General features: G+C 37.7%; 1 protein-coding gene across 9 annotated transcripts in view; it reads right to left on the bottom strand.

Annotated features, from left to right (window-relative positions):
* The window catches only part of pbx3b (pre-B-cell leukemia homeobox 3b), a 58250-nt gene extending 55593 nt beyond the window's left edge, over positions 1–2657 (bottom strand). For 3 of the 9 annotated variants that reach the window (XM_046035979.1, XM_046035980.1, XM_046035982.1), the window contains exons 1-2: positions 1081–2048; positions 388–461 (exon numbers count right to left, since the gene is read on the bottom strand). In XM_046035979.1, the coding sequence (XP_045891935.1) occupies positions 388–461; positions 1081–1328 (322 nt within the window). In that variant the 5' untranslated portion in view covers positions 1329–2048. Of the gene's footprint in view, positions 1–387; positions 462–1080; positions 2049–2285 lie in introns of those variants that run through there. The other 6 variants (XM_046035981.1, XM_046035985.1, XM_046035984.1 and 3 more) reach the window with 4 other exon arrangements.
* Between the last annotated feature and the right edge of the window lie 18827 nt (positions 2658–21484).

Below are 21484 nucleotides of genomic sequence, written 5' to 3'. Positions count from 1 at the left end.
GCATGAATTAATTGTGATCTCAGCTATGTGGAGCATATGCTACGGGATTTCCCCATCCTGTTCAGTGCCAGTGTAGTGAGGGTGAAAGCTGGAGCGCGCATTCTGTTTAAATCCATGCAACCAGTGCTGGAAAAGATGCTCCTGCAGAAACAAGAGCATCTTGAATGAAAATCTACCTCTGCTATGACAACAGGACTGTTTCTGTGTGGCACAATGACACATTTTTTAAAAAAGTGATTGATTTGTTTGGGCAGAGGTCCCTGCAAACTGCATGCAGGTTGCCATCGGATCACTGTGAAGTAAAAATGTCTGTGTGCTATTGTGTTGAGGCTACACTATTATTTTTCTTTCAATTCATATTATAATTTTCTTATACAAATATCTTACCTGTCTTTTCTTTGATTTCACAGAGAACGCTGAAGAGTGCTGGTTTCATTCTGTGACAGTTCAGTCCATGTTTCCTGTTTCAGTATAAGACAAGATAAAGTACTGAAATAAGTTCATAAGTTCACTGATAAATCACGTTAGATATTAACACATAAATAGATTTTTTAAGATGTTAAGTTTAGTTGTCACTATGCCATGTCTTGCAATGTTCCAACCCATATATTTCTCAAAAGTTATCAGTTGCCACTTTACAGTAGTTTATGCTATATATATTTTTTGTGATAAAAAACACAATAAGGTATCTCTTAATTAAGGTAGGCAAATGATAATGTTCCATTTTAAATATAAAGGCCAATGACAACTAATTTATATAGTGAGCCAACTGACATGAATTTCATTTTTTCAGCACCAGTTATAGTTTTGCAGATACACATTTGCTATAGGACATGTGTGCACACAAACTTTTTGAACAGCACAGGCTCATTCAGGTTCACGTCTCTTCTCAGTGACAACTTTCTCATGTGTTAAAGCTTTGCGTGGCAGAAAATACACCTCAGTGTAAGATTATCATTAAAACCTCTCCAGCCTATTGTTATGCATGGGGGAGTTAAGATAAGCGACGCATCTCAATAATCATGCGTTCAGTGTTTCGTGGGGGAGGGCGAAGTTAATAAAACATAGAAATCAACCAACTTTGCTTGCGCCTCGTCCAGACTTTGATCAGTTATGGTCATTATTTGATGGAGAATGTCACCAATGTCTTGTTTTCTTCCGTCTCCGTCTGTCCCATCGTGTCCATGTGGAGGCGGCAGTGCCATGCCTCCTTGTACCGAGTGGCCGGCCAGACTGACACCGCCGATGGACTGCATGATCCGGGCTTGATCGTCCATAGTAGCCGCTAAAGAGTCTGTGCACTGAGCCACACAAATTGAAAAACTCATATACGAAATCGGCTAAAACATATACCGCAGACAAGGAGGGTTGCACGGTTGTGTGATTCTTCAGCGATGGGGAGCACACACGTTTTTCTTTAATAAAATGCCTAGCAGTGGTGTTTTAGCGTAAAATACTGTGTCCAAGTTCTCGCTGTCCTCTCGCTTTTTTTTTTACGCGCGGTCCAAAGTGCCAAAACGCTTGACTATGTTTGTAGAAAAATGCATAAATCTTTTTTCTTCTTCTTAACTCGTCTCTGTCAAAATTGACGGTCCATCGTATCCCGCACGAATCCTCATGCCAATCTGTCTTTTCTCTGGGATTTGACGGGTGGTGTAGACAGAAACGCTCCTTGGTGATCTCTCATTTATTAGCGCTCTTCGCGGGATTCCCGGCGCATTTCCTCTCCAAAAATGTCCAAATCCTCCCCGTGAAGCAACGGCAACAAAAATATCCAATGTGGAAACGTGTAAACAAATAAAAAATCTTGCAGGTGTTGCCAAATATAAATGTGCAGAAATGAAATGATTCCCTCGACAAGTGACAATATTAAAAATACACAATCTGCGGCATAGGGTGTCCAAATGTGACTATAAAAAATATGAAATGTAAAAAAAGTTGTGAGTTCTGTTTAGAAAAAAACAACCACGAGAAGAAATTAATGAGGATACAACGCTGTATAAAGGCGATGCGCAAAAAAATATCTTGCCCTGCTGAAATTTATGAGCTCCAGCCTCTGCCTGTGTGTGTTTTATGTTGTTTGATGGCAGCGGTAGTGAGCGATTGACAGTGTGCCAATGCCACTCACTCAGTGCAGACGTGTCAGAGCAGGGAACGGGGGTAGAAAAAAAATAAAAAATACAAAATACGAAATGATAATGCACGCTCCGCCCTGCAGAGGAGGGGTCTATATTCTTGTCACTTCTCGCCTGAACACCGAAAAACAAAATGTTAAGAGCTAGTACTTAGGATGGTGATTATAATGATGAAAGCACGGCAGAGTCCCCTCTCTCTTTCTTGCAGCAGCGGCAGCAGGGTATCCTCGTTTCCTCACGCGTGCACGTGCAGCTATGTGCATATTCTCTACCAACAATAAAGATTTAGTCCTGCAACAACACAGGCAAATACATAATGAGGGGTTTTATACAGTTTGATGTAGAACTGCATAGTCCCTTGCAAGCCTTGGTTCAAGCCAGGCAAGCAGTAGACATGTTTATATTATTGGAAAGTAAAGCTCCTCGACCAATCCCAGGCTAGAATGACGAAGACTGACGATCCGTGTGTCCTATTACTGGCAGATGCATGATGCCGAAAGCCCACCCACTTCATCCCTCCATCTTCGACACTGCTTGTACAAAAGGATGGGAACTTCTGATTGGTCGTTGCTACGAGTGACATCCATTGCACAAGCAGGCGGCGCTGCTCGGTGCTCCTCCGCAGTTGCTATGGCAGCAGACAAGTTGTTGAGCTGGATGCAAGGCAGCAAATATACTGTGCACCTCTACAATAAGCATCTAGATGTGGATGTATTAAGAAAGAGAAAATAATAAGGGGTTTTGTTTTTTGTGAATTTCATGATAACCATGCGGGAATAAAGAAAGATAGGTCATAGACAGGCTGAATTTTCCTCAGTTTGGGCTTGACGGAGAGACAGCGTGTTTTTCAAGGGAGGGTTTGTGCAATACAAGGCTTTGATGCTGAACTTTGACAGAAGGGGTTTGTTTTATATGGTTTTGATGATGACCATAAAGTCACAAAGTCAACATAAACAGTATTTAAAGACAATAAACCAGCTGCCACATCACTGTTTGCTCACATCAGATATTATGGGCCTATTCTTCAGTAACCTAGCCAAACTAACCATTGTGGATGTTATTTCTCACAAATATAGACATTAGAGAATCAGTAAATATATATAAAAAAAATGTCTAATAAGTAATTTAGAGTAAGACAATATTGGGACATCTTGAATATTTAGAATGTGTCTCTGAACTTTAGTAGGCCTATCCAATTAAGCTAGAGAGAGAGAAAGAGCCAGAGAGAGAGAGAGAGAGAGAGAGAGAGAGAGAGAGAGAATTAAAATCTCTGGTAATTGTCTGCCATACTTTCCACTTTTTTTGTTGTAAATTTCAGACTTATTTCTCTCTTTTTGAAGTTGACTGATGAGCCAAACCGAGATTGAAGTCCAGACAATTTCCATCCTCATGGACCACAGTTACTTCTGAGAAATCTAAACTGCTGGGAGAGAAATAACTTCAGTGTTCTCGCAGTCACCAGCAGCAGTGAGCACTTCACTCTTTCTGAGGAAGTTCTAAAACGAGGGTCTTGTTGGCGGTGGTGGTTTCATTCAGTCTGTTGATTAATGTTGTACACACAAAATGTTTATAACACACAAGTATGTGAGGTTTCCACTTTAGAAGTCACAACTGTATGTAGCGTAATTTTTTTTTAATTTAGTGTTAATTTTGATTTTTTTACACAATAAAAAATACCATGAAAAAACACACAGACCACCATTGGGTCACCAGCAGTCTGTATTGTCTCTGTGCTGTATTTTATAATGGCTGCATTTGGGCCAGTTTTTTGTAATCTGCTTGACTGCTTTATAGCAAAAACATGAAAAAATACTTTTTTGGTCAAAACAGAGGAATACGGGGCCAAAAGTGGGAGGATTGTGATATTAGTCAAAAATATATATATTTGCAACACTGCATGTTCAACAAAATTAAAAAGTAAAAAGAAAACAAACACCTGCAAGGTGAAACTCAGATTAAGTGTAAATAGAATAATTTTCATACTGGTTTTATGGTAATAAAATACAGATGGACATATTCCCAAACTGTGAGAAATGTGGTTGATAATTAAATAAGATTTTACCAAATTCTATTAAATGGCATTATTTGTTACTCATTGTTAATAACATATTGCTTAGAATACTGAGTTAAGTTTACCCATTTCAGTATTATCCTGGTATGTGCTTAATCAGTCAGTACTACGTAGTAGATATAGAAAATGGACTATCTTGTCTCAGGAAATTATTCCTCTTCATGAGTCAGAACTGAGTGAGTGGATAAATCTTCAGAAAAGGAAGCAACTTTTACTATCATTAGTTCAGCAGAAGTCTTGTTCCAGTGAGTCATTATTAAAAATAACTTTTGATGATCTTACTTGAAAATGAAGAGGATATCACCCTGCTGTTGCCTGTCTGAAATTCAATTTGCAGATCAAGAACTAGATGAGGATGAGTCAAAGATGTCCAAAAAAAATGAGAAATGAATGCAGTAACTGAAGTACACTTCATTTAAAAAAAATCAGCATCATGTGTTAGGTTAAGGTGTTCAGTGTGTCATTAAAAAGACATTAATGACATATCCATGGTTGTATGTGTTAGAAGAAATCTTAATATCACAAGATTTCAATATGTGAAAAATAAAATACAGATTCTCAGCAGTCTGTGTGGTTCTGCTCATTCATTTGACCTTGAAGTATCAGAGCAACACACTCTTGAGTTTAGTGAATGGGAGTCCCAGGACTACTGCATTTATCATTGAAATACTGAGCTGTCAAGTCACACTACATACCTGTCAAAAAGGGCTCAAAGGTACAGCTCCGGCTCCTCTCCTCTGTTGCAGTGCATGATTCTTCATTGCATTGCATAGCAGGCCTATTCACCGTTGTTTTCAGCCATATGTCAACATAATTCATTTCCGTATGTGACAGCTCCTTACAGTAAGACACTGTGGTGCTACTCGCTCACAAAACCTTGTTTACGTAACCAAGAGGTTGTGCTATACCCACTGTTTTCTGTACCCTTTTTTAAAATTCCTTAAATGACATGGCTGTAAAAATGTCCTGAAAAAACTGCAGGTCAGTTTCTTTGAAGAGAAATAAATACGTGTAATTTGACAAGTTGTTTCCACATGCACTGTGCATTAGGTTACATAAAAAGACAATATTTTCACAAGTGGGCTAAGCGAGGCATAGGAATTAGCACCTATGAGTGTAGAGACAACACTTTGTCATCATGCTTCTCACTGTGACATCTGAAAAGACCCACAGGTGCTGTAGAAAGTGACTGTGTTGTCATATTTCATTTAGGCATCCTTCTGCAAAGCTGTAATTGCCTAATTAGCTTGTTAATTAGGAGATTAGCATTTACTGATAGAGTGGCTTGCTCTGTTGTGATGAGAGTAATACAGATTAAGTGAGAAGTTATGGGTGCATGATTTCACAATTTTGCTGTCCACAAAAGGGGTCACAAATCATTAAAAGATTTGTGAAATTGCTGCGTGTTTTACATCTGAAGATGATGCTCCTCTTTTCTCAAAGCTTCCTTGTATCAGAATTGGTGTTGAAGACGGCAAATGAATGTTGGAGCCCGGTGAAGGCAGCCTGTCACACGACGGCAAGATACCTCCTGGTTTGAGAGTCGCCTGTATGGTCCCCTGTTGCTCGGGGATATTGGAGGAAATGACCGAGCAGACGGTGCCAGAGACATTATTAACCCAATTATGAACAGTCTTTGATTTGGTTTGGATACTTTATTCTTATTTATTTCCTGGTATTTTTTGCTAGTATGCATGCACTTCATCTTTATTACGGTTGCACACATGAAAGCAGAGAGAGGTATCATGACTATTTGTAGAATGATGATCACGTTTTTGTATGTAAAATAATAATCTGTAAAGTAACTAGTAACTATAGCTGTCAAATACATTTAGTGGAGTAAAAAGTATAATATTTTCCTTTGACTTGAAGTGGAGTAAAAGTAGCAGCAGCAGAAATACACATACCTTTAAGATTGTACTTCAGTACAGTGCTTGGGTAAAGGTACATTGTTACAGCCTACTACAGACTGCAAGCACAGTAGTGTGCTTGAAAGGTAGATAACTATGTAGAAAATATTGCATCTGCTAATGACTGTTGTTAACTCCCCCTTGGTTATTAAATCATTTCAAGTGTTAGTGTGGGAGGTTAACTAATAAACTGTTAAGAATGTTAAATGCACAATTAGAGCGTTTAAACATCTCTAACATGTTTGTGGGACAGGAGTGAATTTAGCCAGTGACTTTGTAGTTTGTTCTGGACCAGCTGTAAAGAAATTAGGTGATAAACATTGAAAAGGAGAAGTCTCCTTTACTTAAACTGCTACAAACTAAATGGCCTTCATCAGTGCACTGCTCCTGCTGTAACTACTCCAGTGTACACTTCCATGTGTGTATAACTGCACAAATGCAAAGCAGCAAGTTCCTCAACCTTTAGTCAAAATTTTAATCCCAAGAGTGAAAAGTCTCATATCGAAGGAATCTGTTTCTTCAGGAAGTCAAGACAGATGTGAGAGATCAGGAGCAGGCAGTAATCAGGGGATGAAGGTGAGAGGTACACAGCTATACTGCTCACCACGATCAATCATACTATACTTGTCCTCCCTCGACTCTCTCGCTGTTACTGTCTCCACTGGATGCACTTCTCTCTTTGCTTAAAATTATTACACAGGCCATAAACCCAGAGAGGTGAGTGTCCTGCTAATGTGGGTACATGTAGTGGTTGCAGTAACCTTTAAGATTGGCTAGCGAGTGGTGGTGGCTTGGACACGGGCCATATCTCGTGGTCAATACCAGAGACACGGATTGACTTGAGGAGGCATTTTAAGGCCTTACATTTTAATTGTATTTCAGGCTGCTGCCCAAATTGATTCTCAAGCGCGTAATAAAATCAGACCTTGATTGCAGTACTGACATTGCAAAAATCCCATTCATTTGACGCATTTCTAAGAGACTTTATGTGACAAAAAGCATATCAACTGGATGTTCAATTAAATATTTGAATGTCAATTTATTTGGAGCATAAGTTACTTAATATTTTAAAGCCAATATTAACATCTAAACTAAACTATGTGCCCATTTTGTAAATCTGTAGTCTTCACCGAACTGCAGCAGGTCTACAAAACATTGACTTTGAACTTAATCTCGCTTGCTTTATCTCCTTCATATATTTAATTGTAAAGATTTTAACATTAAATTTTACAACTTTTTTTCTCCTTTCAACATCAATTTGTCTGGTAATGAAGAGAAAATCTCAGAAGAGGTCAGAGTGTTGCGTGTCTAAATCACTGTGGCCAGACTGCCCTCAACTCAGCTTGAGTATTGACATTATGCCAGCTATGACACCATAACTCAGCCCACTGCGATGGTCATTTGATAAATGGTATCATAAATTGTTGACAAAACAATTTGTGATGTATTATGTTACCGATGGGTTGTACTGCTTATCAAATCAAGTAATCTGGCAGGGCTCTCCATTCATCAGCAAAATGCAAGCACTCACTGTAGATAGTGATGACTTTGTTGCTTTGTCGACATACAGTTCAAATGTAGTGCTGCTGGAAGCAGGGAGAGCAGCTAACATTTGAGTTTCATTATTTTTAAGAGGCTCTTATGGAGGTGCAGAGTTACTATCGACTAAAGAGTGTTGTATGAGCAGGACATTGTGCATTGTTCAGAAATTGCTTTTTATTTTTTAAACTGTCATTATTGAAAATCTTGATCAAATAAATGAAATAATTGCAAAGGGAGGGATATTTTACATGTTAGTCCAAAGTTAAAGTTTAACATTTTGCTTTCTTGCCAAGAGTTGGGCAAGGCAAAACAAGGCAAGTTTATTTGTAGTTCAACAACAAGGCAATTCAAAGTGCTTTACATGAGACACAAAAGACAATTTAAAAATGCACATTTAAATAAAACCTAAACCTAAAATAAAATTTAAAAAAGAAGAAAATAAAAAAGAAGATGGTTGAAATAGAATAAAACAGATGAAATAAAATAATGAAAATTACAGTGCAGTGCAAGATATGAAAAGTATTCCCATATTGAAGTTAATAAAAGGCAGTGGCAAACACTCTTAAGTCCTGATTTAAAGTTGGAGTGGACCACAAGTTTTCTGGGATTCCGTTCCAGATATGAATGTTGCTAATCCATGTCTCATGCAAAATTTTGGCTCATACAATCATTCATTTGTTCAGTGCACCATCTCAGTGCTTATAAGAGACCCTAATTACCTCGTGATATCGTTAATATATATATAAATTTGCATAACTATCGATATTTTGTTGTTTTTCCGTAGTTGGAGCATGTAGATGTCGAACAGAAGAGGCCTGAGAATGTAGCCTTGGAGAACGCCACATGTCATTTTTGTATGCTCAGGCATGTAACCGATCAACACAAATTAGATCCTGTCCTTAAAAGAGGATTCATGCCAGTTTAGCACTGTGCCAGAAAGTCCAGCCCAATTTTTACAGCCTGTCTAGTAATATATTATGACAGATTGTGTTGACTGTAGCACTGACTTCTAATAATATTAAAACTTTTCCACTGTCTGTGTTTAATACGGATGTCATTCACGACTGTAACAAGAGCAGTCTCTGTGCTGTGGTGACTGGAAAACATCAAAACAATTGTTTAGAGTCAGGAATGTGTTAAGCTGTTGGAAAATCGTCTTTACAACGATTTTACTGAAAAATGGGTGGTTTGATTTTGTTCATTAGTGAGGTGCTTTTTTTAAGTGTGGCTTCACAAGTGCAGTTTTCAGGGTCTGTGCTAAATAGTCTGAGAGTACAGAACTATTGTCTGCAGATCTGATGCCATCAGAGTATAAATACTTCAGAAAAAGTCTGTAGGGAGACTTTAGGCACCAGGAGGGGGACTTCAGTTTTCATAGTTGAAAGGATCAAATTATGTCATGCTAAATGACAGAATTTTGTTGGTGAAGAACGAGGCAAGGAGGCCAGCAACTGGTTAGCTTACAGTAGCTTAGCACAAAGACTGAAAACACAGTTGAAATGTTGTTAAGATATATTTTGTGAACTTTAGAGGTGCTGGTAAGTGATGTTTATTAACTTTGGACAGAGCCGGGCTAACTTTGTCCTTCTCTTTAGTCTTTGTGCTATGCTAAGTAAACCGACCACTGGCAGCTTAATTTTAACTGTACAGATATAAGAGTGGTATTGTTCTTCCCATTTAACTCTCAGCATGAAAGTGAATAAGTGAAAATCTAAAACTGATTGTTTAAATTAAACATATTTTACACACATTTCTGCAGCAAACTCCAATGTGTTAGCTTAATATAAACAGCCATTTTTTTTTTTTACAATTTGTTACAGATTCTTAAGCAGAACCTCATATCTTATAAGCTTGAAATTTCCTTTTCAGACTAATAAGGAAGCACTTTTAATGTTTCATTTTGACATGCTGACACACATGTCAGGCAGTAGCTAAGACAGTTGTTTTTCCCCTTTCCAAACATTTGTCACCCTTTATTTCTCATGAAAACACCCAGATTGAAAATAATCCTATTGTACCTCCTGTAACAACTCAACAGTGAGTTCATTAATGTTGGAGTGCTGACAAGCTGTGGTGCGAATGTGACCATCCTCACCAAGCTGTCTTTTTTTCTCTTAAGTGTCCTATATGGAGAGCTCAAAGAAAAGGAAAAGGAAAACAATAAGAAAGCAAGAGAAAGATCAGGTACATCTCAGCAGTCAGTTTGGTTTGTGTAATCAGGAGCATTTTAATAAATGCTAAAAGCAACATTCTTTATTTTTAGCTTCAATGAAGTCACAAGATTACACTTTTTATTGTCAGCTTTCTTCAAACATCTCCAGGTGAACATGTCTGTCTGTGTCCCGTTTGTCTTGTTAGCAAGGCATTCATGTGAAACATACAATACAATATTTATGAAGTACACCACCATACAGCCTGTGTTACAGCCAATATTCTGTTGAAATATTTGATCTTAAAAGCCAATGCTCAATTGAAGCCTCATGCTCTTGATCAAAAAACAATGCTGTGTCTTTTCATCATGCCATTCTTTGCTGGAAGTCGCTTGTCCGTCCTTTCTCTGACAGTGCCATTTCTATTTGGCTGGCAGTGGGCGACCCCTGGGCTTCAAAGATACATTGAAGTTCTGCAAATAATCTGTCAAGCATGGAGGCCAATGACTATAACAACATCTGTCCACCACATCTCAACAAACCTATTCATGAATGCACCGTTTGTTGTTGACATGACGGGACATGTTTGTTGTCATCAGAGCATTTTAGCACGGAGAAGCCCTCCAACAAAACCGCTGCTTATTCCTTATCATTGTTTTAATGCAGTTTGTTGAGGAAAAGGGATTAGATGACCCACTGGTTTGTGACATTTAGTATCCACTATCTCACTGAGGAGGCGATGGGATTTATGAAATGGGTCATACACATGCACATGAGTCTTACTTAAGCCTCCCGTTAAAGCCACATGACCTTAAGAAAGAGGGAAACGTATCACCGGAAAATGCTAATGTGGTGCATTTGGTGCACATTAATTCTGTGCATGAATCCGATAATATTTCACTTCAGGAAAAATAAAAATGGAGCTTTAGAGTGATGCAATTTTTTCTCTATCTTAAACATTAAGGGAATCTGCTCTTTAGCAATTAGGACTACATGTAATTTGTTAACTGCTGATATCACCGTGGCTATAATTATTTTTCTTGTGATGAAATGTGAATTAGGGAAAAATTGCTGATTTGAGAGGTTTTCAGTGTGTCAGCGAGAGCATCTTGAAATTCTGTAATTATATTGTGTATGTGTGTGTCAGAAAGTTAGTGAGTGTGCTACCAGTAATGTGTTCAGGTTTTGTTTTATATGCACTATTAGATATGGTGTGGATTTTCCTCAGCAGCACCTGACTTGTTGATGTGGTTGATAAATTCGTTCCACATTTTATCTCAATTTTCTCCCACAGGTCGTAGCACTGATTTCCTGGGAAAGTGAACTGCACTAAGATCTCGTGGTTAATGCTTCTCTGGAGACTTTACCTCTGGCCTTCTGTGCAGATCAACTCAATTAGGCTTTTCACTTGTGTATTAAAACAGTTTGAAACGAAGAGGTCAGCTTTCATCATCTGACCCTGTGCCCTCAAAGAGGAAGATAACACAGAGTTCAAAGGTGTCATATTACAGCTCTAGGATTATAGTGAATTCTTGCAAATACGTGCACTTTCATTCTGCTCTAATTTGTTGCAAAGCTGTCCCTTAGATATTACATAAATACTAATTTATGTGCGCAGTAACATTTTGAGGGAAACATAATTGCTGTCAGTACTATGTTCAGTAGAGACATGTTCTTTTCAGTGAAGTAAATACGTGCTTGTACTGTATGGACCTTAACAAAAGCACTTTGGTTAAGGTAAGGAAAAGATGTTTAAAAGTAATGTGTCATGCATCTTGTGCTTCAAGTCAGTGCTGACGGTTAAAATATTTAACCAAGATCATGATCTTTTCCAGACCATAAAACTGCAATTCTTTTGCCACTTGGAGGCCCCTGGAAACAAGCTGTGAACACTGACCCATCACCTCATAAAGATGACACGGTGAACTTGTTAGTGAACACTTGGCTCATCCAGCAGACTCAGAGCAACTTTAGCGTACAGTGGGTTTTCTAGTGTGTAATATTTCTAAGAATCTAACTGATTTTAATGTTTGACAGCGTCAATATGATTGGCTGATAAAGATCATGGCAAAATCGGGCTGGTTAAACTGAAAGAGTAAATGCCCATAGTCAGCTGATAATAAGAAGTAGGGAGCGAGAGAGAGGGTGAGGGAATGAATGAAGCATGAAGGTAGTCTTCCTGATTGAACTTATGCTGAGCTTCATTTGGCTGAAAACAGCTGCCTGTTGCAGATGAACACGACGCAGTGAGAGTGAACCAAAACAAAGTTGCGGGCTGAAAATCAAAGCAATGAGCTGGAAAATCTCTAAAAAGCGAGCGACCCCTTTCACATTCAAGTAGTCAAGGATTGTTATCATAAAAATACTGAGATGCATTAACAAAGTGATGTGAGTGGATATATGTACTCTCAAAAAGTTTTTTTCATGCTTTAGAGTGGGTGTGATCAGATATTGCAGGAAACAAAGGAAACATGTTAGTTAACATTCAGTGTTTGCGATTTGACTAAAAAGAATCCCGTGTATGTTAAATAAAATGTTACCAGTGTAGCATTATGTCTTCTAAAACAGGGTATTTGTCATTGCAAATGTGTAGTATACAAATGTAATTTATAGGAGACAGGATTCTCAGTCCAGACCAAAAACCTTTTGAAATATTTTATGAACAGAAAGTAAATTACTCACATTGTGCCTCTGAACACAGCTTTTGCCACTTCTGCAGTATCATTAGCCTATTATGTAGCATGGTTTTGGATCTGAGGAATAAAAAGAAAGAGCTGTAACTAACAGCAACAAAACGTTAGCAAAAGTGATTGATGAAGACAATGTTAATAAGACTGACTTCAATTGCAATTCCATGCTAACCATGTGTCTATTGATATTCTGAGAAAATGGTGCACATTGCAATTCAAAGTATTGGAAGGCTGCTTTGGAGCTGAAGATGGAAGAATGCTGCCTGTGTGAGGAGAGATAGCACAAATAGTTCTGTTGATCAGGAACAATTTTTTGCCATTTCATTGTACTGTGACATATCTTTCATTAAGGTTTAGGCATTAGATTAAACTAGATCCAGTATCCAATAGTAATTAACTTGAGTATATCGGGAGGCCATTATTCACATTAAAGTAACCTTTTAATAGCTGAGCCTTTAACTCCACTGCAGGTAATGACTTTAAAGAGTGCTTATTAAAAGAGAAATGGTAATGAGCTTTAATAAAGCAGAACAACTTTGAAATGAAGAGCACTTTTCAATAGAAAAGGATAGAGGGATTGGACTTGTGATTCCATTAACAAGACTAATGATTCTTTATCAGCCCTCTTATGTGTACATGGAGTTAACATTAACAGTGATTGAGGAGGGGTTTCAGTGAAAAGATGGGCCTTTTCATTGCCCTTTAAAAGATCAGATAAGAGAAAAAGAACTTTGGTAATTTAAATCATTGAGAATTGATAACACGAGTCCTACGACCTCAAACTCAGCAAGCGGAGCCGAAATCTCCTTCAGCACTTATGGACTGTAACAATACAGTACATCTGTAATTATAAAATGAATCTGCCTCATTATGTGCGAAAATGAACCGAATGAAAGGAAGTAGATTAAGTGATAGGAGTGTCAAAATTTGGCTTCGAAAATGTCAGTTGAGTGTTTTTCAATTTTACATTCTGTGTGCTGCTTTGAAATGTGAAGAACGCAGCAGGGAGAGCTGTATATTTGCATAAAATCAAATGTGTAGATTTAAATACTTACCATGTATTGTTTTGACAACAAAAGACCTTCAGGTTTGCAAATCATCATGGAGTCAATGCTGAGAGAGAAGCCAAAAGGCAACAAGGTAGAGAAGACAAAGAATTTAAGAAATACAGGGACAGAGGGAATGGAAATAATTAAATCAATCTTTGGCTAGCAGCTGGAGCAGGACTCCAGCTGACAACAGCACCTGGGTGTGCAGCACATGCTGCCTGAGGCTGAGCTGCCCCCCACCCACCTACTGCTCCGCAACGCCCCCCCCTTTAAAGCCCCCTAACGGCCCCCGGCCCCTGCTGGAGCTCTGGCTGGTACCTCCAGTCCCGTCTCTGTGTTTTCAGACAGAGGCAGCATCGTTACACTGACGCTCACAGACTAATTAAAGGGGTGATTTGTGAAATGCCATCTTTTTATTCAATTAATCACCAACACAAAGCCATAACGCCCATCATCTAAAAATATTCTTGTTGGTTTGCTGTGTACAAAATAGATTAAGGTACATTAAAGAAGCGACGGAATGATCTATTTTAAAATATGGCGCCCGAAAAGGTTGGCAAACCTCCAAATAATTTTAACGCTTGTCAATCCGTTTGGTGTGTCAGCATCACAGCAACAATACAAACGACTCCCTCTATCTATTAGTGACAACAACTTGCTCTGTGTTCGTACATCACTTTGCTTTCTTTAAATGGAAGCCAAACATACGTGTCTAAATGAATGACTGTGCAGTTCTCAAACAAATGCTTCCCTTCCTCCATGTTCCTCCTCATCTCAACATGTTTTAATTAGTAGTGAAAAATGAGTTCATTTGGAAGATAAATAACATGAGCCGTGCATGTCTGCTTTTGGTTGGCAGGGCTAAAGATGGGTGTTTTTCACCCCATTTTCACAGAGAGGAGAGAGACGCAATTTGCATAGTTTAAGAAGCTACTTAAACAGGAACACTGATGATTTCATAATCCTTTAAGATATAAAATTATAAGGTAGCCTGCAAATAAAACAGAAATGTAGAAGGGATTTATAACACATTCTCAAAATATGTGCGCCTTGGTCTTGTCAGTTGCTACTTGATTAAAATGTTAATTAATGGCTCTGTGCTGTGACAAACAGTAAACAGTAATCTTTTGGCTTACTTGTTCCTATCATTGAGTTATAATCTATGAGACTACAATACAACCCATTTTAAAAGTAGCACACAGTTTTGAGAGTTTTTTTTCACAATGAGTAGTTTAAAGGAAAAGTTTGAGATAATTACACCTGTCTTAAGAGGCCAGTTCATATTGAAATAATTCATACATCCAATATGGTCAAGGCACAGTGCAGTGCTTTAGTTTTTACTTGCCTTCAGTGAAGTCTTTTAAGTTTTCCACCTTGAGGAAATGCCCCTTGGCTCTTTTTCTACATTTTGCCCGTGAGCATCTTCAAAATGCTCTGCATTTTGCCTTAAAAGTTTCCTATTTCATCTTTATTTTCCAAAACAACTTTACCACATGCAGAAGAAATTATACATTTCATCCATAAATATTTATTCAGCGGTTGTGGTGAGCAATGGGTGTGAACTCAGGTGTAATTTGGTTTCAGTCTATCAAGATTAATTTTGTCAGGAACATGATAAATGCAATGCGGGCCGACGCTCCGATGCATCAGTGTCATTCCAGATGAGATTTTTCACGGGAGTTGAGAGTTCCTAAGATTAACTGCAGTATTAGTCAATGTTTTTGGGATAAGACTTCACACTAATTTAGTGAAGAGCAACAACCTGCAGAGGAGGCTCCATTAGCAATGACAATGAACTACAGCTCTGGTGGGAAAATCTGATTAACACCGCTTGCTGGAATTGTGAAGTTGTTTCACTGGTTGGGCGATAATTCCACATTTGCAGGAATACCAGCTCATAAAAATGCCTTTGTCCATGCCAAAGTCTCTCTTTACTGGAGTACTGTCATGTTTCATGACTCCCTAGAAGGCGACACTGTGGTTAGTTTTGACACTAAATTTATAGACATGTCCAGGGACCTCTGTACAACAACAAATCTGAAAAACCATATCAGAAGAGAGGTATTTGTTTATGACTTCAGAAGTATGTTAGGTGCCATTTGTGAAGCATGGAATGTGCCAAATTTCAAACAAAAGCCTGAGGCAATATTGAATATAAAGTGTGTAAAAAAGCATCCTTTAAGATCAGTGTATTTTCTTGAAATATCTATCCTCATCACGATACTGAACACACACAGCATGAGCAAATCTTTCCTGCTGTGTTTTAACTTTATTCACAATGTAGAACTGACCTTTCACTACAAAATATCTCTTCATTATTTCCACTTTCTCAAGTTTCCCTATTGAGATCAGATGTTCTGAATATATAACACTGACAAGCTGCTGTCATCATTGATTTCCATTTCTCCAAGAAATATGGTGTTGAAATCCTCTCCAGGCAGATAAGTATCTTTACACATGACTGCCAGATTTGATTGCCTTCTGTAAAAGGGGCTGCATTGGAGTCACTCTCAATGCATGCCACAGTACATTGTATTCTTCTTCTGTTATCCCATACCATGCCCCTTGCAGAGCCCTCATCTAAATAAGAATATTTCTTCCATGCTCGACTGTTCTCAGAAGGATTGGTGTGCAGCAGGGTGTGTGTTTGTGTTTGTGTGTGTGGGTGCTCTCTGCTCACTGTAACGGAACATGTGACCTTACCAAACTGGAGATGTCGGCTTGTATTCCTGTAAATACTGTTTTTTTATGTACTGTGCACTTAGGATGTCTGTTTTATCCCCAGATATGAAAAAGCCACCTCATACGAGAACCAAACCAAGGATCAGCCTTTTATGGAAACTGCAATGATTGTACTTACTGTTGGATGAGAGGTTTATTTTTGTCTTTTTATTTGTTTGCTCAGTCTATTTGATTTGTGTCTCTGAAGGTGAATCCAGGTCAAATCACAATCCCCTGATGTCCTATATAAATATTTAACAACCACAAAGGAAAAAATCCTAACATACATTTTAGACATTATACAGTCTTGTCCAATGTGTATAAATTATAAATGATCACTGCTGGAATGTGACTAAGTACATTTACTTACTATTTTGAGGCATTTTACTTTTAAATGTTTTCATTCCATGTTACCATTATACTTCTACTTCACTACATTATCACTCCCAACTCATCAAGACCCCTTGGCGCTGCTTTTTAAAGCCCCAAAGTACCCAAGGTACCCCTTTAACATTTAGGGCTTAGCAACATAACAAATGCAACATGCAGTTAGAAGTACTTGTTAATGTTGCCAAACATGAGAATTTTGAAACAGCACATTGTTAACGTTGTGAAACGTTCCAATTTGGTTAGGTTTAGGAAAAGTAACTACGCTACTTCATCAGTTACATTACATAAGTAAAGTAACATTACATTATTTAACTTATTGCCTTACGTAATCTGCATAACTTAAATAAAAACATTCAGTGTTTACTTTTTGTTTCATACAGGAACCAAACTCCGGTCTCGTTTCTGGCCCACTGTCTTCCCCCTCCACCTCCTTACTCAAACTTTTCGGTTAAATATCCTACACCTATGTCCTCAACGTTCAAAAGTGATGCTACAGGGCTTTTTTCAGTGCGCTGAGCTATGATGTCAAGGGGCTCCCCAGTGCATTACAAATTGATACATCCATAAGTCATGACTTGGGAGTGAGGATGGTTTGCAGAGGTAAGTTTTGTACTCTTTTGCCCCACTACATTTATATTTGAGAGCTTTAGTTACTTTGCAGGAAACATATAAGTTTATGCATTATGATTCATTGTTATAGATACCCAACAATTAAAGTAGTACAAATTTGCTACAAATTCCCTAACTACAACTTTAAAATGCCACAAACATAGTAATGCATCAGTAACAATAAAATAATCTAAAATAATCAAACGATCATATGTGGCCATTTTTCAACATGATGATTAATTTTACTGTTGATAATTAAATTTTGCTAATATTACTTACAGACCTAAATAATTGTACTTGTAATGGAGTGTTTTTCCAGTGTGATGAAATGCTGCTTTTACTTTAGCTAAATATTTGAAAACTTCCTCCTCCCACATGGCAGCTACATGAATGAAGGCTAAAACAAAAATGTTCTCTACGTGATGAATGTTCACTGGTGACAGAAATGTCTCCATCTATGGAAATAACCGAAACAAACAAGGCAATAGTTTTGAGGCTGATATTCCTTATGGTAGACTGCAATTTGGCCTTTGAAAGTAATTAAATTTTATGATTATACATCTTTCCAATCCAATTCATATTATGATTCTCATAACAATGTAATCTTTCTTGTGAAAAACAACATCTGCAGTTAACAATACAAAATCTCAATAGCAATTGTTTAGACATCCTATAGACATTAATGATCGTGCAGTTAGCTACTGGGTCAATACAGACTGCCCTCTCTAAATACTCCATAGTAATATCTTTGTGCTGTGTAAATGCATGTTTCTGATATTCTTTTTTCACAAAATCTAAGAGGTAAATAAAATAAACAAATTATGTGATTCTGCAGGTAAACTATCCTAACAAGAGATTTTACAAAGACATTTATGATATTGTTTAAATGAATATACTGTATATATATTAAATATTTTAACATTATTTTTTCCAATACACTAACTGAATAGGTATTCCACTTTCCACAGCTGATGGAAGGACAATGAGGGAAAAAAGTGTGATCAGAAAATCTAAGGTTTTGCTATGTGTTCACTACTGGGAGCATGATATGCATTTCATGGTGTGAGAGCAGTGATGAGTGTTGTATGTTGTGATGAGGGGCACTGGGTTTGATGGTTGCTGCTCACACAATGCAATAATAAATTTGGGGCTATGGGGGTCTGACATTGTCGGCGCTCAGTATAATTAAGCGGTGCATTAGAAAGAGGGCTGGAATAAAACATGAGTATGTAAATGCAGCCTGGAGCTGATGTTCTAGTGATTATTACAATGCAGATAAAGCATTTCTCACAACTGCCTGTGTCTACTGAAGCCCAAAAAACATCTGGAGCTTTTAATTGAAAAATGGCATGGTGTTTCGCTGTGCTGCTTTGTGCTAAGTGAAGTCAACAATTAAGACGAAAATGTAATTGATAAGAATTGCATTGCTTCATTATTTGGTGTTCTAGTCAAGAAAATTGATTTATCAATTATTTACAGGTCACAGAGCAGAGGCCATGCATTTCTGTTCTCATTGCATCATCATCTCAAAACACACAGCACAGAACCCAGAGCATCACAGTGTTCTTCAACATGAAATCAATCATAACATTCATATTATGTTCAAAACTAATTACTTTTTGTGCTTGTATTGGTGTACATGTAGAATTGCAAGGCATGGTTTGTTTTTTCTCATGTAACTATTTTATAATTATAGTTTGTGTTAAATGTGAAATAATGGGTGATAAAAGCAACCAAAAGTAAATACATCGTTTTGTAAAGCTGTGCAATGCAAAGTTTACAGTGTAAACAGTTGGTAAAAAATGTAATCCATTAATCCCAACATCCATGAGAATGTTGTTGGAATTCAATGACTAGAGAAAGAGTGTAACTTATAACAGTTTTGAACAGGTATGCTACTTGATGTAAGAAGTGCTGTTGCTCATGAATTCAGGCAGTGCAAAATGATAAATGATAAACACTCATACTGCTGCAAACCAAAGTGATAAATAGAAAACACAGTTGATGAAAGAATGATTAAAACAACTGACACATGTTTCCACTAAGTAGCTTTAAAGTTGGAAAACACATCTTATTCCACAATGTCTGACAGCATCGCATATATATTCTGCATCAACTCCACACTAAAGCTACATAATGTTTACACTTAGTGAAATATAATAAAACCCAGACATCATTTTATGGCTGCACCATCCCATCAAATGAAAACATTCTGAGAGATCTTGGGCTTCATTTTAAATGATTTAATATCTGACATATATTTTCTGTCTTTGGAAACTTTTGGATCTCCACTAGTATTTTAAAAAAGTTCTGGGGGTCGGTGAAGCTTAAGGGGTTTTAACAAATTCTTGCTGCTGAGGTAGTGACAATATAAAGGTGATAAGAGAGGCACACATGGAAGCAGCCACATGCAATTCTGCATATTCCTGGATGTTGTTCTACAGATGCCTCACAAATCACTGTAGAAAATTGCAATTGAAGTAATTGAAGCAAAAAAGAAAAAATGATGACAATAATTATGTGCACTTTGCTTTACCTGGAACTATTACACTTATTATTTCTCCCCTCTAAGTACATTGATGCTGAGAAGTCCACATTTGATCTGAGTGAAAAGAGTCCAGTCTTTTTGATGCTCTGTGAACATTCCTTCATCCTCCCTGTCTGAAGTCTCTAGATTAGTGGGCCTGAGGCAGAGGCTGTTCATCTGCCAATATGGCACCAGCCTGAGTGATGGGCATGTGGCGATGTCACTAATGATCGGACCATAATGATTCGCTGACAGGGGAGGAGAGCAATAGATTGTCACTGGGGGTTGAGTTAAAGAGGGGCCCTAATGATCTGCCTGCAAACACTGCCGGAGCCCCTCCTATATCACTCCATCTCTTTACTATACCACTCATCAGGTTCCTCTCCAATGGAGGGAGCCACTGTGTTGTGTCTCAATGCCATCTCGCGACGCACTGTAAACATCTGTCACCTCCGTATATATATTTCATGCTATTACCTTTTAGGCCTTGGGCTGCGTGCTGTAAGCCTCGGGGTACTTGATTTCCACCAGCATGAGCTTTCAGTGGAGGAAGGATCAAATTGTAATCATGGTGCTGCATGGCGGTGTTTTAGCAGCGGGTGTCCTATATACCAACATCCCAAGTGGTTCCAATTCTGTAGCACTCAGCGAAATGAAGAATACCTTATGACCTCTATTTTTATCCAATGCTCTGTTACCCCTGTCTCCCTTCTCTGTATCTACTGTAGTTCTGAAACTGCCAGGAGAATAAATCTGACAGGTTAAAATTCATGCAATGTATATATTCAGAAACATTGCAAATTGAAAACATTAAAGCCTCATCTTTTTTTCAGGATATTATGTTAATTTGGAGCAGATGACTCAATTTGCTGACTGAAAACGCAGCACTGTTTTTCTGTAATAATCCTTTATTGGTCTTCTCAACTGTAGAGTACATTTACAAAAACTGAATATTTCCATGGAATACAAATGTCATTTTTGTTGAAGTTACTATAATGATATGGTTTATATGGATGCTTTCAGTAAATTGAGGGTGATACTGATAATATTGGTAATAATGATTCAACTTAAACAAACTGAAGCATAATTGAAGTTATGGCTACTGGCATGTCAATATTGACATGTCAGTAGCACAATTGAAGTTGTGGCTATTGACATGTCAATAGCCACAACTTCAATTGTGCTTCAGTTTGTTTTAGTTGAATCATTATTACCAATATTATCAATATCACTCTCAATTTACTGAAAGCATCCATAAAAACCATATCAGCTGCTGACCAAAGGGTATGTCTAGACTGAAGCGAATAGTCTGTGAAGGTTTTCTTAAAATCACAAAAAGAGGATCCATCAACCAAAAAACCTTTTTACTGATGGTCCACCACAGGTTGTTGTTTTTACATTAGATATTAAATAGATATTTTTTTTTTGTTACTTTATTTATTCAGCTATCATTGGTCTAACATACTGTCAATCAAAACACAACACATTGACTGCACTGGTCCTTATAAGCAAAACAAGCTATTGTGCTTGGGGTTATGGTAATCCAATCAACATGCAAGCATCAAGGTTTGGTCCCGTTCTACTTAATGGGGAAGAGTCTGTGAAGAATAGTTGCCTATGATGTTTTTGTAAATAATTCACATTCTAGGAGCTGACCCATGAAATCTAAATTGTTAATGACATGGTTTGA

Source organism: Micropterus dolomieu, linkage group LG21 (assembly GCF_021292245.1).
Source record: "Micropterus dolomieu isolate WLL.071019.BEF.003 ecotype Adirondacks linkage group LG21, ASM2129224v1, whole genome shotgun sequence".
NCBI lineage: Eukaryota > Metazoa > Chordata > Actinopteri > Centrarchiformes > Centrarchidae > Micropterus > Micropterus dolomieu.
This window is presented reverse-complemented; position numbering and strand designations above follow the sequence as displayed.